Below are 17178 nucleotides of genomic sequence, written 5' to 3'. Positions count from 1 at the left end.
AAAAAAAACATTTGCAATGCAGGCACGTCTTGGCTCTGTGGTGGCCGGTGGTTCCCCATTTGGGGGACTTTTCCTTCTTACTTATCAACGAACAGGCCACTGAAGGTGAACGACTTGACAATTACGTTTTTCTTTTCTTTGGAAAATGTACACATTGGCGTCGTAAAAGCAGAGTAATTTACATGTTGTATGACGGCGGGTAACTTACCTGAACTTGGGTCACCTGAAGTTTTTCGCTAGGGTTAGCTGTAGTTTTTCCAAGAAGTAAGATTATAAAACAAGGTAAATCTTCTATTGTGTTTTCTATCGAACTAATAAGTTAAATTTTAAACCGAAATTTTTGGCGCCAAGCTGTCACTTTCCCTTAAGCTGTCTCTCTCGCACTCGCTTTGCCATATCAGGACTCCCTCTCTTTCGCTCTCTTTGAAGTCCTGCTGTCGGCCGCGTCAAATCTCATTAAATTGGATACACACACACACACACATACACCTTCGCACGCGACAGCGGAACGCGCTTGAGCGAGCTTTTCCGTCCGCTTTTGAGCGCAACATTTTCTTTTCGGGGCTCTTTTGGAAAACTCTTGGGCAGCTTGCCAAACGCTCGTATAGAGGCCAGACGCGAGGAAAACTCTGCTTATCGATTACGCACGTAACACATTTGCTCCGAACAGCCGAAATAGCAAATAGTTAAAGAAATTCAACGAGCCAAATAAATATTTCTGGTGTGTAATTAATAATGTTTGTTAATTAGTTGAAAAGTTCGAAAAAGTTTACATAATAATTGGATGAAAGGTGCAGGCCTAGGGCAGGCTTTTCGCCTCAAGAGTCTCAGCCTGTGACAATGGCCTTCAAGAAGTGTGTGCGAAAATTGTCTATATATAGAGAATGATATGTACCTCAGCTTTTGTGGGCACGTGTGAGCCATTAAAAATTGAAATAAATCTGCAGAATTGCAAAGGGATTTTGAATATTCTAAGTGCTGTTGTAATTACGAAGTGTTGTTAAATAAGGTTGATCCAAAAGCTTATAAAAAAGGATATAGAATAATACATACTAAATGCAATGATTTTTTTTTGTACTTTTTGTTTGTATTTTCCTTTTTCCCTTACTAGCTTTTGATTTTTTAGTAAATTTCCTTCTTTTTCCCTTCCTTTTTACATATATTTTAGTAGCAACAACAAGTCTGCTCTATATACAGACAATAACCCACATATACACACACACATACACACCCTCGTACCCATTTACCCACATTTGTTATGTGCCAACGGTGCGTATGTGTGATACCAGTAAACTCAACAAAAAATGAAATAGAAATTACTCACGCTCAAAGCTCACCAGCTAATGCAATTCACTCAACCCGCTTGAGCTCACTCAAAGGCAGAGCTTGTTTGTTTTGGCATTGAAATATTATTTATTTTCCAAAGAACGACAAGTGGTAAGAGTCAAATGTTTGAATGCTCACTCAAAAGTTATCAAAAGAACTGGGAAATGTCAAACGGAAGCAGTTGACAGTCGTAATTCTTTCAATTCCTGAGTGGAAATAGCTTGAGTGGTTTCTGATTCAGAGCTTAGCCTTGTACATAGGCAGTAATCCGGATTAAACACTAAAAAAGATATAAGATTTAATGGGTTGGGTTTAAGTACACTAAGGTGTGATTGAAAGAGTTAGGGTCTTTGCTTAATATTTAACTATATGTCTGTAAAGAAAATGGGAAATTTCATATTTCAATTTGGTGTATATAGTATTAGTAATAGTCAAAAATATAGTTATTGTTCTTTAGCTTTACCTTTGAATGTAGTTTAGATTGATGTTAAAACGTTAACACGATAAATGAATAATATATTATGTTTTATGTTTTTAGAGTAAAGTATATAACAAGTAAATTACTTAGTAATAGTATTAACGGCTTTTTTTACCTTTTACTTTGTCTGTAAGTCCGAAACTTATATAGTTCGTAAATTTGGCTTAGAAAATCTATTTTCCCTTCATAAGAAAGTAAAGATTTGAAAAGGATTTCCAGTTTAGTATTCCTATTCCCTCTTTCGATGTGTGTGAGTCAGAACAAAGCAATGGCAATGCTAAATTGTGTCCTTTTGTTTACCACAGCTGCCGAATGATAATGGAGATGATAATGAGGCTGTAACTGGGACACAAGAGACCAGACCGAAAGGAAGTGTCAGTCAAGTGCGGAAAATCAGCAACCAGAAAGGGGAAGGGATCTGAGGAGGAACAACCAGGACCATCCAGCAGACACCATCCGAGTTCAAGGAACTAGCGAACAATGAATCCCTACACACAAGGCGGCGGAGGAGGTGCCGGTGGCGGTGGAGCCAATCCCTTTGGAGCACCTGCCGGTGGAGCAGGATATGGCCAGCAGGGTTATGCCTATGAGCAACAGGCAACAGGTGGCTATGATCAGGAAATGAATTTTGGCAATCAACAGCAGCAACAGGCCGGTTATGGACCACCAGGAGCCAGGCCACGAGTGGATGTGGAGGCCAGTGGCGAGGTGGATCCCAATTTGTAAGTTAATCTATTCGAGCTTTTTCATTTCTTTAAGTTGAGGTTTGATAATAGTTGTCGTAAACTTTACTTTTTAGTTACTAATTGAATATACTTTACCCTCAGATATCCGGAAGCCAAGGAATCAACGCACAAAGTACGCGGCCACTCGGACATTCTGGAAATGTTTTTCGGAGCGAGCACAGAACGTGAGCTGATTCCCGTGAAGAGTTTCTACTTCTTCTTCTACGCCGCCTTTGGATCGCTATTCCCGCTGATGGGCGTGTACTTTAAGCAGATGGGAATGAATCCGGGACAGTGTGGTATCCTAGTAGGAATGCGGCCATTTGTGGAGTTCCTGTCGGCCCCGTTCTGGGGCTCTTATGCGGATCGTTGTCGTCAGGGCAAGAGATTGCTCCTTGGCTCATTGGCCTGCTGGGTCCTCTTCACCATTCCGTTGAGCTTCATCCGACCGGAGGCCATCAACTGTATTGAACGGCGTAATTCTACGGACTTTGTGTTGACCTACACGCGGACAAAGCGAGATCTGTCGGCCATGTATGAGCCCGAGCAAATGGATTTGGGAACAGGAACCATGCCAGCGGATGAGGCTTTAGAAGAGGCGGAAGCAGCCCACAGCCGTCACAAGAGATCTCTGCTGCTGCCCAGAATCGATGCGGGCATCTCACCGGTTCACATTAACTTTGTTAGCAACTACGACGATAAGTACCACAGGGACTATGTGACGCCCATCTTTAGCTCTATGGTTTATAGGACTCCGGTAAGTCGATGGAGAAGTTTATAGCTTGAAAAAGGATTTTGAAATTATTAAGACTAGAATTACACATTACTGTTGCTTTGACTTTGGTGATAGGTGCTTGTGTGGGCTTAGATAAGAGTTCTTTACTTAGTTAAAGTTTAAATTGTGTTCTGTATGTAAAAGTTATTTGATTATTGTCCTTGATTTCAGTGTATTTTCATAGCTGTATGCATTGTTAAATATTTAATCCTAAGTTGACTAATATTCATTTTTGTAATCCATCTTTTGATACCATTTCAAGAAGCACCTTTTAGGTACGTTTTAAATATCTTTAAATTTTTGTAGAACCAAAGGAGTATTATTTTTGATTTATAAAAATTTACTTACATTATTTTCATCTACCCCCACAGGACATCCAAAAGGCCTTCTTCCTGCTACTGCTGGTGATCCTCATTGGAGAATTCTTCAGTGCACCGGCAATCACTTTGGCGGACTCCGCTGTGATAACGCTGCTGGGTGAGGATGCTGATAAGTACGGCCACCAACGGATGTTTGGATCCCTGGGATGGGGTATCTCCATGTTCCTGGTGGGCATCGCCCTGGATCACTCCACCTCGTTCTCGAATCATCCATGTGGAGCTGGCAACAAGGAGAAGAACTACAACATCTGTTTCTCCATTTTCTCCGTGTTAATGACCTGTGCGATTATCTCCGCCTCGAAGATCACCTTTAAGTACGATCCCGTCGATGAGCAAATGGCGGCACAGCAGCAGGCACAGTTCGTGGATCCTAACAAGCGTGCCGAGGAGGAGTCGATGAACCAGTTGGCGGCCCAATTGAATCTGCCCTCGCTGGCCGTTGGTAGCGGCAGTGCCGCCTCGGGTGCCTGTGCCGGTGGCGTTAGTAGCTTCCTTGCTGCTGGCCATCAGCCACAGCCGCATATTGGAGCCGAGTCAAAAGTCTTCGCCCAGACTGCCAAGGAATTGCCGGAATGGATGACCGTGTTGACCCATTTTAAAGATCTGAAAACAGCTTCCTTCCTTTTCGTGGCCTGGTTCATGGGCTTTGGCATTGGTTTGATATTCACATTTTTGTTCTGGCATCTACAGGACTATGGTGGCACTCCCACTCTGTTCGGTGTGGCCTCGGTCATCAATCATGTTTCCGAGATTTTTGCCTACTTCTTCAGCTTCCGTCTGATCACTCAAATTGGTCATGTCAAGGTCTTGTGTCTGGGTTTAATTGGTAATGTGCTGCGCTTCCTTTATATTTCGTACCTGACCAATCCGTGGATGGTTCTGCCATTTGAGCTGATGCAGGGCATAACCCATGCAGCCGTGTGGGCTGCATCATGTTCTTATATTGCCCACAATACTCCCAAACATCTGAGAGCCTCGGCTCAGGGTGTCCTTCAGGGTATCCATCACGGATTGGGTCGTGGCTGCGGCGCCATTATTGGCGGCATGTTCGTCACCTACTACGGTACTACTACTACCTTCCGCTGGTATGGCATCGCCTGCCTCTTCGTCCTCGGCTTCTTCATCTTTGTTAACTTTTATCGGAAGGAGCAGGGCTTCATTTCGGAAATACCAGTCACCGAGGATCCACATCAGGTGGGTTAAATAGCTAGGAATTTTGAAAACTATATAACAAATCTAATTTTCCTTTTTTTTAGGTGGCCGAGGAGACCTCGCATTTGGCTCCCCATGGAGTTCCCAGTAATCCGATACCACGGGCTCTGTCCAACTCCCGGCTAAACGAGATGAATCCAAATGGAGGACCATATGGAACCTACCAGACCACTGGCGGTAATCTGGACATACCCGGAGCCAACCAGCACAATCCATTCGCTCAGTAAATGGGGCGGGGACTTAAGATGCCCCTCAGTCGGCTTTCAGCCCATCTTCATACTCACAGAACTTAAAAAACGAACAAAGTATAACCGCAAACATATCTTGGACATTGGCCTGCAATATGAATTGCATAACTGCATTGCTTTATTTTGATTTGTTGGGCAATCAACATACGATCTACACATAGCATAGCATATACATATACACATATATATATATTTTATATAGGACATGTCACATAGCCAGCATAATGATTCCATATTGAGTTAGATTGGTTACAGTCGATGGATGGTTAATAGTGGTGGGAGAGGGAAATCGAAACGAATTTTCACATAGCAGCTTAGCAATATACATAGGGCAATATATGTGTGTGTGTACAACAGATAGATGTATATATATATTGTGCCGATCTATAATATTTATAGGCCTTTTTTATATTAGTTGCATGCAAGCCGGTCGGCAAGGATTTTCCTACCGGTTTTTAGTTTTGAGTTATCAAAATGCAGAGTTTGTTGCCTACTTTTTGGCGGTCACCAAAGCAAATCACACATACGCATGGGGTTACAACCCCGAATCAAACATAAAGTACCTATACAACTATGCAAAACAACCTAAACATAAATTGCAAAAAATAAAAAAGCAAAGAAAATAACAAAAAATTGAAATACCAATAGAAAAAATGTGAATACGGGGCGTTCCAAGGCTACAGGACATCGGGAAGCAGTGGTAGCTGCTTCGTTTAGCCGCAGTTGATTATGACTATGATGTTCACTATACTATTTTATAGTATTAATTTAGATTATCCCTTGTCTTATGGCTTTGAAACGCACCGTATGGGTTTCCCAAAACAGTTAGGGGAGTTTCTTGTAAAGGAAAAACTAAAAACTAATTTCGTATTCAATTATTTTAAATTTAAATTTTTTTTATGGAAAATTGTTGTATGTTCTTGATTTCATATGTTTTGAAAGTTTCAAAAATTTCAATTCCAAAATTGTCCTTTGCAATATTACAAAGAAACCAAATGAAGTAATTTAATAAAAATATAAATGTAGTTGCATTGAAAAGCAAATTTAAATAAATTAAAATATTTAAACAAAATTTAGAGACGAAAACCCGAAACTTAAACAAATGTTGTAACGAATGATATTATGGAAATCCGCCTCATTGCAATCAACTGTTGAATATTTTAATTTTTACACAAAATATACTAAACAAAATGACATATTTTGAAATACCTAAAGAAAGCATATAATATATAGAAATATATAATATATATATATATACGTTTATATAGTATATGAAAGTTGACGCACCAAAGTGAAAAGGCAAACTAAACTGTATCTGTACCTAAGAGATATTTTTTCCTGATTTCAGCTCGACGATAATGTAAGCTAATATAGCAAATCTCTCGCTCGATATAAATAAACATTAAACCAAAAATATATATATATTATGGTAAATACTGTAAAACATTATTATTAAACTATTGTTGATAGCAAATTTGATTGGATATTTTCTAGTTACGATACGCTAGTTCTTGTGTACAGCACCATATTTCTTGAGATTTTTCGGGTAGATGAACTTTTAGTATTATGCATTCTGTAAAACTGCACTCACTCAGTTATGTTCGTTGAGCCGATACTTAAAGAAATCTCTCTCTATATATATATTATATTATATTGAAAAAAAAAAATGGAAAAAATGATACTCATATATGGTATACACTTATATAAGAATGTACAAGTATTATACACAATGCGCATACATATGATACAAAGGATACAACAATACCCAACCCAAAACCAAGAACCCCCCCCAAAAAAACTGACAAGTGAGTAGACGAAAAAGAAAAGCAAGAAATCATGTAATTATGTATGTTTAATAAAACGTTTAACTACCGAGTGAAGTCTAAAGACAAAGGCACAAATATCTTTTGCCAACCATCTGTGTTTGTTCTTGGTCTTTATATAGTAACCTATATAAATCGGGTCGGTCGTTCGTGACGAGCAAATATAATGCAACTGTGGCCGTTGCTCTTTTCTTGGGTGTTCTGTTTGGCTTTTGGTCAGCTCAATGGAACACCGGTGTATTCACCACCGAAAGCACCTGTGCTTCTGCCACTTCCTGATAACAACAATCCCAGGAGAGCTCCACCAGTGTTCAGACCTATTCCCCGACCACCCCCTCCAAGGCCAAAACCACCGGCACCTAGGATAACACCATCGCCTCCTAGGCCAACACCACCGCGTTATGTACGACCACCGACAGCACCACCCAGAAGACCAACCATACCACGTCCCAAGCCCACCAGAAGAGTTCCCATTACAAGGAAGCCCACAAGAAGAATCCCCAAGCCACCAGTAACCAGAAGACCCACTGTCAGAACTCGACCACCTCTAGTGCCAACGACTCGAAAGTTTTTGATTTGGTCAAGGATTCCCACTAGACTATTACCTACCAAGCCAAATAGAAGGCCCACTTTGTGGACTAGGCCACCAGTGCGTCCTCCGTTGCCAACTATTCGTCCCACGCGGCCAAGAGTTGGTCCTACTCTATGGACAAGACCACCCGTAAGGGTGACAGTGAGACCCACCATAAGACCTACTATGAGACCCACTATTAGGGCCACTGTAAGACCCCCTGTTAGACCCACTATAAGACCCACCTTAAGACCCACGAGAAGAGCTACTCTGTGGACTAGACAACCAGTAACAAATAGAGCTACGAGTGCCACAAGAAGACCGACTAATAGAGCCACCTTGTGGACAAGGCCTCCAACAGTTCGGCCTACAAATCGAGTGACTAATCCTCGTTCTACTTTATGGACCAGGCCTTGGACTAGATCCACCAGAGGATTAACATTTATTTTCAATGATTCCACACCAACACTTGCAACGCCACGTCCAATTATAACCACTAGACCTCCAAATCCGAACCTAACTAGATCTACCAGAAGGTTAATATTTATATTCCCAAGGGACTCCACTCTAGCTACACGTCGTCCACGTTGGACTGTCCATCCTACAGACCGACCGACAAGAGTTGTTACTTTGAGGAGCTGAAAATAATGGCGGAGGTGAAATAAAATATTGTAGTTAAAAACATTATATAATTTCCATTTCCCTAATGTATGAACTTTATATATCTTCTGCATTCACGCGATGTTTAAGTCCATAAAACTTAGCATGCAGTTAAGGTCTTTAAATATTGCACTAAGTTGCAATGGAAAGGTAAAATAATTAAAGAAAGTAAAGCTGAGAATGACAGCCTTTGGAGTACCCTATGAAGTATCTAATATTATGAGTTAAATTAATAAGGAAAAAGAAATTATTTTCATATTTTATGAAGTAAAAGAAAAGCTCTTATACTGGAAAATATATTCGTGGTATGCAATGTTCTGTAAAGTCCAATAAGGTAATAAAAATAGAAATAATTAAAAAAAAATGTACTTGGAAGACCATTAAAATAGTTAAAATCAAGTTTTTAATTAAGTTTTTCACATAACAGCTTCTTCCCTCGAGTTAAGCCCCAAATCCAAAGCCATGAAATAAACGCAAACTAAACTTAAACTCAGTTTAATGCACAGCAAATTTTACCGAACTTAGAGTCCGACTTTAACGACCCCATCTCCTTGACAAATAGCCTTCAAGTGCCAACATACCCAACCTAAATCCACGGAAACTGAAGGGAGAGAAGAGGGTGAAAAGTAGTTGCGGCATACCGGAAACGCTTCAAGTTTGCTGAGCTCATTCGTCTCTGCGATTTGTTGGCATTTCAACGGGCTGACGTGCTGGCTGCCAGTGGGCGGTATGAAGGGGTGTGGGTGATGGGGTCGCAGGGGCGTGGTGCAATGCCTGCTCATGCAATGATAAATGAAGTTTTAGTGGCTTTTGACCCATTTAATAAATTGTTAAAGTTGAAGAATGCACAAGAATATTGTAAACTTGTTGGCCACCATTTCTTTTCCTCATTTTATATTATATACGAGTATATTTCCATTTCCCTTTTTTATTTGTATTTTAATTTTATTTTTATTTCGTATTTTTATTCATATTTAGTTGCTGTTGCTGTTGGCGCATTCTGAATTAGGGTTAATTTAAAAGTTGCCCATTGCAACACTGACTGACCCATGGTGAGCTGGAAGTTGTTGCCATGTTGCAAAACTTTGCCGCTCACTTTTCATGCCCCACTTCAGAAGTTTTGTTGAATTTTAAATAATTCTGTTAAATTGCATAACGTGCCCAGCTGTCCGGCTCTCCAACGTCCAACGTCCAACGTCCTGGGAACTTTGGACTTTCTGCTTATTAAGTTAGCGGCGAGGACAGTTTTCAGTTAACGGATTATGTGCCATTAAAAAATTGTATATTATCCACGACTATCCACAGTGGAGTGGTGGAAAAAACTTGACTCAAATATCCATGACAATAAATAAGAAAAAGGGGATGAGTGAGGAGGAGGAGGGGAATCCTCTCTAGCCATAATAAGCAGCATAAAAAGTCCTGGCAAGGCTCTATTAGAGCCACGACTAAGCAGCTTGGTCTGTCCTCTTGCCCATCCAAAAAAAAAATAAAAAGTGGAGAATATAAAGTATGCGCTGGCAACTCTTCCTCGTGGAATCCTTTTGGCCCCCATTCCCTGTCAAATATATATATATTCTCAGCTATATAAACAATTTTCTTTTATGCCAGAATAACAAGCAACAAGAATGGATTTTTGCATAAGAAAGCCCCGGACTGAAGTTGAAGTACGATGGCAAAGCAAAAATCCTCGCAAGGAAGCTGCTGCTGCCGCTGCTGCTGCTGCTCCTGCTGCTGCTGCACAAAACCCAGGGCCAAATGCAATCCGAGCTTTGTGTTCCCATGAACAATTGGACTCTGGCAGGCTTGGCTTTTGATTGGGGGATTAGTGGTGGCGCTCCAGGGATTCCAGGATGGCATCAAAAAGTGGATATCAATGCGTGGGCGATGCACCCAGGCTACCAGTAAATATATGTGGATTTGGTGACCCATTTGGAATAACTCCATTGAATCCTCTTCTTTTTTCCAAACCCAAGGGTTATGATAAATTCTTTAGATCATCAGCCAGTTGGTAGCTCACTTCTTTGAAGATTTATGGAGCAGTGTGTTCTTTGGTTTGAAAAATCTGTGGATTAGTTTGACTTATGTCTTAGGTGTTATTAGTTTGCTTACTAACTTAAATATGATGAGATTTATGCTTTGGTTAAGCTTTGAAATTTCTTAAAAATCATGATTTTAAAAGCAATTCAATACTTCCCAACTTATATTACTCCCATATCTTATTCTTTACATGATTTAGTTCGAAACTTAACAAACCTTTTTACCCCCCTTAAATAATTTTATAATATTTCTTATACAATCTCAAAAATCCCATCTTATTTTCAATTTAAACCCTTGGAAAAATGATCATCTTAAAAGTTCGCACAGTTTTTCATTTTCTATCCTAGCTTATGTTAAAGGCAACATTTGCAAGAGAACCGCAAAGACGAAGCTGAAGGAAAACTCCCACTGCAAGGGGTGGTAAAGTGGAAACAGAGGGGAAAAGTGGGAAACCAATGTCGACGACATTCAGCCGCAAGAAGTTGTTGGACGGGAAAAAAGGGGGAAGATGGCGGGCAAAAAGTGCTGAGCATAAATAAGACATTTGCGTGTGTAAGCAGCAACAACAGCACAGCAAAACAACAACGATGGCTTAAAATAACTCCAACACGCAACATTGAAATGTGGCTAAAAAGAAGAAGTAAAAGGAGAAGCTGCTGACTCTTGGTTGCAGGTTCTGCAATAATTTTCAAACTGCTTTCGCCCCGAGAATCTCGAAAGTTGCAAAAAGTAAATGTAATGCAAAATGCAAAGTCATCGCTCGCCGTTGTCCTCGAGTGGCTGTAACGCCATTCTTCTTTTTTAACCGAACCCACTGCCCTTTTCCCTCAATCATCTATGCCCCTTTGACTTTTTAATACACTGAAAAAGTTGGGTTTTGAAACTAAAATGTTTGTCCTGAGATTGTTGACAAAATATAGATTTTCATAGAGTGTAAGAATTTCGTTTTCTGTTTCTAAAATTTGTATTTGACGACTTAAAAATGTATTTAATTTTTTTATAAAAATAAGAGTACATAAAAAATGAATAAAATAATTTAAAAAAAATTTGAAAAATATTTATTTAGGGTTATAAGGATTTTAATTTAATATTTTAAGGTGAAATTTCTTACTAAATCGACTTTTATTTACATCATTTTCTACATTCCTATGTAAAATTCCATAATAATTTTTAGAACACATTTTTCTCAGTGTATTTTTCCCACAATTATTGTGATTTTTTCCCTCAGTGTCCAACCAATTGTTGTGATTTTTTTCCATCCTCCGACTCGTGCACATGCATTTATTTAAATTTCTTTGTCCTCGTGTCTAGGAGTCCTTCGCCCACCCGCTCATTTCGCCAATGTATTCATTGTCTGTGAAATTGTTGTGTGTTTCCATGCCGTCGCATAATGTCTCTCTTTGCTCTCTACGTGCTCCTCATTCCGGCTTTCCAACCATCCCTCCCTACCCTTTAGGGAGGTGCAATCCTTGTTGCGACTGCAGTTTGCGGTTTTTAACTTGTGACAGTTTTAAGTGGCTGCCGTTTGTCTCCGTGGCTAGATTCATTCACATTTACATTCACATAAGCTGAATGCCCAGCCACATACGTGGGTGCTCTGAGATTTAGCCAAATTGTAATGCTCCTTATTCGCTGCTTATGCATAAATCGTTGCCCATAATGATGCTAAGTAAGCAGCTCCATTTACCCCCCAGCTGGGATGAGCGCTATTTGAGCCTGATTAAATAAATTCCCATTCACTGAACGTTTTGCGAAATTAACTTTGCGGCTTTTGGGTGTTTTGAAAAAGATTTTGAGATAAACGTAGAAGCTAAAAATGTGAAAAGGTTGGAACATTTGGAAATAGTTACATGAGAAAGAATCTCTCCTCTAGCTAAGAAGGAAGGTTAAAAACACTCATACGCAGTGTGGTGTTTTTCACATGAATTTTTGATATGAATTTGTCTAGACAAAGGATTTATGTTAGCTTTAAAAACAGCATGATATATATTTTTAATTTAAGTTAAAAACTTTAAATAATTTAGCAAGTTCACTGAGCTTATTTAGCTAAATTTTTATTATATTTTTCTTAAAATTCCTTAAAGAACAACAAACTACTTTTACTTGCATTTTCAGCAGAACGACGAGACTTTTTCATTTGACAAAGCCAACTCTATACTACCAAGGGTTTCCGCCTATCTTTCATAGTTTCTTCCGCTTCCCTGGCCATTTCAGTTTTCAATCACGCCTCTTCAGCAGCAGACCCAGTTGGCTTTGCCTGCATTTACCTGGCTGGGTTGGGGTTAAAGCCGTAATACCTGCCCAAGCACCCTTTACCGCCCATTGTCAATATGCGGTCTTTTGCTGCCTACGTTTCAGGCCACGCCCCCCCCCCATCCCTTCTCCTGATGAGGGGGCCCCGAAAGAAGAACGCACTTAGCTGTTGGCAGCATCATAATCCATAGTTTCCTGGCGCTGCCAACAACCTTTGGCTTTTGTTGTTGCTCGTCCTGGAGTCCTGCGCCCAGAACAAAAGGAAAACAATTTTCATGCGTGCATGGCAAAAATCAAAAGAAAGGGCCAACCCATACAAACACACACACACACACACTCGTGCACATCAACCAGCCCAACAATGCCTATTTTAGTGAGATAAGAAAGGAGAAATGGCACGGCAGCATCAGCATCAGCAGGTCCTTCAAAGCAATTTCCAAGTGGCCCCGTTCTCGGGGTTTTAACCATAGACATCGGTAACATCACATATTCGTGGGCCCAGCTAAAGGTGAGTCTGGCAGTCCAGGAACAGCACCGAAAAGTCAGCGACTCATTTCACTCATCGCTTAAGTGGCTGTTCACAGATTTTCCAGGGATTCAGCGTTTGACGATACCCTTTGAAGGGGTTTTAGCTGGAAGAATCAAAGATTACTTTATGGTTGAATTTAGCAATCATTAAATTAGAGATTTTATTAGGATAAAGAGTTTCTAGGGAGGCTGAATTTTGATATATACAAATTATATAGCATCCTATTTAGATGCGGAAGGGAAAGTTAGGAAAAACCGATTAAGATTTCTTTCATTCTTATCCTTCCAAAGGGTAATACCTATTCGACTTCACCCATTTGCCAAGACTCATCAGCTTTCGGTTGTTGTTTGCTTGTTGTCATGAGCAGATAGCGTCACGGTTTTGCGGCGGGTCGAGCAAACGGTTTTTTGATGGTCTCTCCGAGGACATGGCATGCCCAAAATATTACGTATACGCAGCAGCAGCACTAGCAGCAGCAGGAGGCAAGACATATTAGCCATCATATTTGCAGGAACATACCTGAAAAGCGATTTGGCTAAGAGGGTGTGAGATGGTTAGAGGGGGCGTGTCCAAAGGTAATTAACGCATGCAAAGGCAACTGGCAATTTGTACGAGCTCGTTAAGCGTTTAAGCAAAAATGCCAATAGCAGGCTAATTAGTAGGGAAAGGCCAAGAAGAAGAAGTGGGAATAAAGTTGATGCCGCCGCTTTCGCCGCTCTTGGCACTTGGCATTTGGCACTTGGCAAACCTTGGTCCGGTTTTTGTTTTTCCTCTCCACTCCTTAGCCCCCCCTGTTTTTTTTTTGCCTTTTCCGAGTTATTTTTCTTTTTTCGTTTTTGCACGAACAAGCTGTGTTGGCCCACCTGGGCAAATACTTGTCGAAACTTTTATAATTATGTTCGAGCTATGGCAAAAGTTTCGACGATGTCTCGGACTTCCGACTGAGGAGAGATGTCTGCTCATTTCTGGCCAAGTTTAGCCGCAGTGAAAGTTGGTTGGCTTTCCTCTAGCCTCCTTCCGCTTTTCAACTGTTTTCTCTGCATTTCTTTTATTTCAAGTTTCTTCTTTTTCTTTTTTGTTTTTTTTGCATTTCGAGTACTGAAAGTGGGCGGGGCAACAAGTTAATTATGCGCCTCTTTGACACTGTTCGACTTTGGTTATGGCTTTGAGTTTCTCTCTGTGTGTGTGTGTGTGGTTGTGTGTGTGCGGCGTACTTCCGGTTTGGTTGACGGCACTTCCGATGTGGCTGAGTGAAATAAAAGCGGGGAAAAAAAAGAGGAAATTAAAAATGTCGCTCGGCAAAACTGTCGGCCAGGCCTCGTTAATTAAACGCCTGCGAAAAACAACGGCAAAAGCCAGCAGAAGTAGCCACTGAAGAAGGCAGTTCAGCATCACCAATTTTCCTCTTTTTTTTTTAATCAATTTAAAAATGCCACTTAAATGCGTCGGGCGCCAACACAAAAATATTCTCATTACTCGTTGAAGTTTGGCAGAAGCCAGGGCTGGGAAGGCTATCAAATCAAGTTGCTTAGTGAAAGGATTTTCCTTGATTTTTTGGTAAAAAGCAAAAAAAAGCATTAAAAACTTCTTCATATGAGATTTAAAGTTACTTAAAATCCTTTTTAATGATAATATTTACCCGTTTTTACTCAGGAGTATTCCCTGCTCTTGATTTTAATATACAAATTCTGATATAAAAGCTAATAATCATTATCCTCTTTTTACAATTACCCTACCATATATACCGATTCCGCCCTGCTCTTCATATTTCCGTCTGCCGACATGTCCTTTGGCGGCTCTTCGGTGCATGCAATTATCGAAAATTTAATTAAAGCTCGAAGTGTCACAATGTCGATGGCCTTAACGTCGGTGGCAAGTGTGAGTGTTGGGATTTTCTGTGGATGGTTGCGGTGTTGCGGCCTATATTAATGTTAACGCTTTAATGCATCATTAAGTGGCAACATTGGCTCGCCTGTGCCCAGTCATGGAATTATTTTGAGCGAATCCCAAAAGGTTAATCATGAAAATAAACCACAATGGAAATGGGTATTTAACATGTTTGCGGGTAACATCTGTAAAGCATTCTTAGAGTTTAAATTAATTAAAGTACTCAGTGAACTTTAAGATTTTCAACTTTAATTTTCTGATCAAATCAAGACCATTAAATAACCCATTTGAAACTCTCCATCTTGGCTAAATAGGGCTTCTTTGTGTTAGTTAAACGAGCTGTTAAATAACCCCAAGAAGCACACACAATGCCAAATAGACAAATACGCAGCTACAGACTTAGATTCAGACTCCCCCTTTTTTTCGAGGGGGGTTGGACGTTTGGGGACCGTGGTCTAAATTGAAATGCAAGTTGTCGCCGCTGCTGCTGCTTCCCAGTTTGTTGCTGCTGCTGCTGCTGCTGCTGCTGCTGCTGTTGACAAATGCAAAACCATTTGCCAAATAAATAAGCAGCTCAACGTAAATAAATATGCTTTCGCCACGCGCATTTACACTCAATAAAGATGCTTCAGCGGAGCTGGCCCCAAAAGACGTGGCTGTGGAGGCCATTGGAAGTGGAGGTGGAACAGTGCAGTGAGAGAAATTGAGTAGATTTATAGACAAATTGTTAAATATTAACTATAAAGATATTGAAATATTTATTAACTTTACGTTCTCTTTCGGGAAATTAATGTTAATTTCTTTTAATTACTAATTTCTATCAAAAATTCTGCTTAAACTTTCATATTTCTTATAAAGATTAAAGCATTTTTCTGTATAATTTTTCTCTCTGTGCATCAGCCGGACTTTGGAATGAGTAAGGCAATGGGAATAGCAAAGGCGTCAGCGGGAGTCAAAGGATAAGTCTGGCAATGCCGGGCATAAAAATTGTATTTTAATGCCCGCGCATAAATAACCCAAACAGGACACACTTCCACATAGACACACAGGACGTGGCTGACAGCCAGGACGTTTTATCAAAAAAAAAGCAAAAGAAAAAAAATCCCAGCAGTTTCCTTTCACCCAGAACGACGACGAGAGTCACTGGCACTAATTTAGGTGCCGAAAAATCAACAGGAAACAAACATACCAAAGATGAAGGACCCCCGGAAGGAGACGCGGACCACGCTCCACTGCGCCAGGCGGCGATGACAACTGACTGGTAGGGGGCGGGATGAAGAGAACTGGGATCTGGGTGAGAAAACCAATCCCCATGGAGCGGGAATGAAGCATCTTCATCATCAACGACGATGGTGGCGGCATATGTTAGCGTTAGGCGCTGGCGTTCTCATCAATAAAATCATCGGGGTCATTAAGTGGATTAACTGCAGCCATCAGGAGCATGTGGTGCCATTGCCCAGAACGCAAAATGCCAAATACGCACACACAGACACACACACACATTCTCACACTGCCATCGTGACACCCACACAAACACAGAACAGCTTGAAGATGGCCGTCATCTTTGGGTTTTGCTTTTGCTCCACACTTTGCACTTCATAAGAGAGCTAAGAGATCTGGGAGTAGGATGGGTGGGTGTTGGGATGTTAGATAATCGTAGGATGGGGTACAGTAGTCTCTGTGTATAGGGGAAGATTTAAATTAATGTATATTTACCATTACTAGTGTGATTGTAGAACTTTCAGAAGAAAAGATGATAAGGAATTGTGATTGGTAAGGAAAAGAAGATCATTTTCAGTCTTTACATTTAAATATGTTTTAAGGTTAATAAATAAACTTATAAACTAGATTGTAAATGAAGAAAAAAACATTAAAACATTTTAGTTTAAACTCTTCTTAGTTTAGTTTTCTCTACCACAGTGCAACGCCCTCGTCACGTCTGGGCAATGGCAAACAGTTTGTGTGTGCTCATGGATATGGTATGTCCTGCTCCTGTTGTTGTTCCTCCATTCTTTTTGCCAGTTCTCTGCTTTCCCTGCCCTATTCCACATCCTTTGCTCCTCTTCTTCTCTGTTATGGCATTCTTCAGTACCAAAGCAAAGCAAAGGAAGACAAGCGGGCGAGGATGTCCTGTCTCGGTTGCTGTTGTTATTGACATGTACGAATTAGGTTAAATTTATTTACTGCCAGTTCAGTGAACTGCAAATGGTTTTAGTTTATTAAATTTACCCACACAGATACATCCACATGCACACACCCACAATCTGTCTTAAG

The 17178-nt window shown here is 40.4% G+C and overlaps 2 protein-coding genes across 2 annotated transcripts; both read left to right on the top strand.

The window, feature by feature from the left end:
* The first annotated feature begins 567 nt into the window (after positions 1 to 567).
* Positions 568 to 7058, top strand: LOC108106699 (major facilitator superfamily domain-containing protein 6). The gene is made up of 5 exons (XM_017213932.2): positions 568 to 721; positions 2110 to 2526; positions 2632 to 3286; positions 3676 to 4878; positions 4941 to 7058. Exons 2-5 carry the CDS (start codon positions 2285 to 2287, stop codon positions 5121 to 5123), a joined length of 2283 nt encoding a protein of 760 aa, XP_017069421.1. The 5' UTR covers positions 568 to 721; positions 2110 to 2284; the 3' UTR covers positions 5124 to 7058.
* Positions 7059 to 7133: 75 nt separating this feature from the next.
* Positions 7134 to 8180, top strand: LOC108106234 (extensin). The gene is given in 4 exon segments (XM_017213159.1): positions 7134 to 7202; positions 7262 to 7348; positions 7350 to 7738; positions 7856 to 8180. Coding segments are annotated over 4 exon segments (870 nt in total).
* Positions 8181 to 17178: the final 8998 nt, after the last annotated feature.

This window comes from Drosophila eugracilis, unplaced genomic scaffold, assembly GCF_018153835.1.
Source record: "Drosophila eugracilis isolate 14026-0451.02 unplaced genomic scaffold, ASM1815383v1 contig_81, whole genome shotgun sequence".
NCBI classification, from domain to species: Eukaryota; Metazoa; Arthropoda; class Insecta; order Diptera; family Drosophilidae; genus Drosophila; species Drosophila eugracilis.
Note: the sequence above shows the minus strand (reverse complement) of the source record. Positions and strands in the feature narration are given on the sequence as shown.

Excerpts from the sequence above, each read along its gene's own strand:
- LOC108106699 (XM_017213932.2), top strand. The coding sequence starts at position 2,285 with ATGAATCCCTACACACAAGGCGGCGGAGGAGGTGCCGGTGGCGGTGGA. Across the intron at positions 2,527-2,631 it reads GGCGAGGTGGATCCCAATTT|ATATCCGGAAGCCAAGGAAT; the intron begins GTAAGTTAATCT and ends CTTTACCCTCAG. Across the intron at positions 4,879-4,940 it reads TCACCGAGGATCCACATCAG|GTGGCCGAGGAGACCTCGCA; the intron begins GTGGGTTAAATA and ends CCTTTTTTTTAG.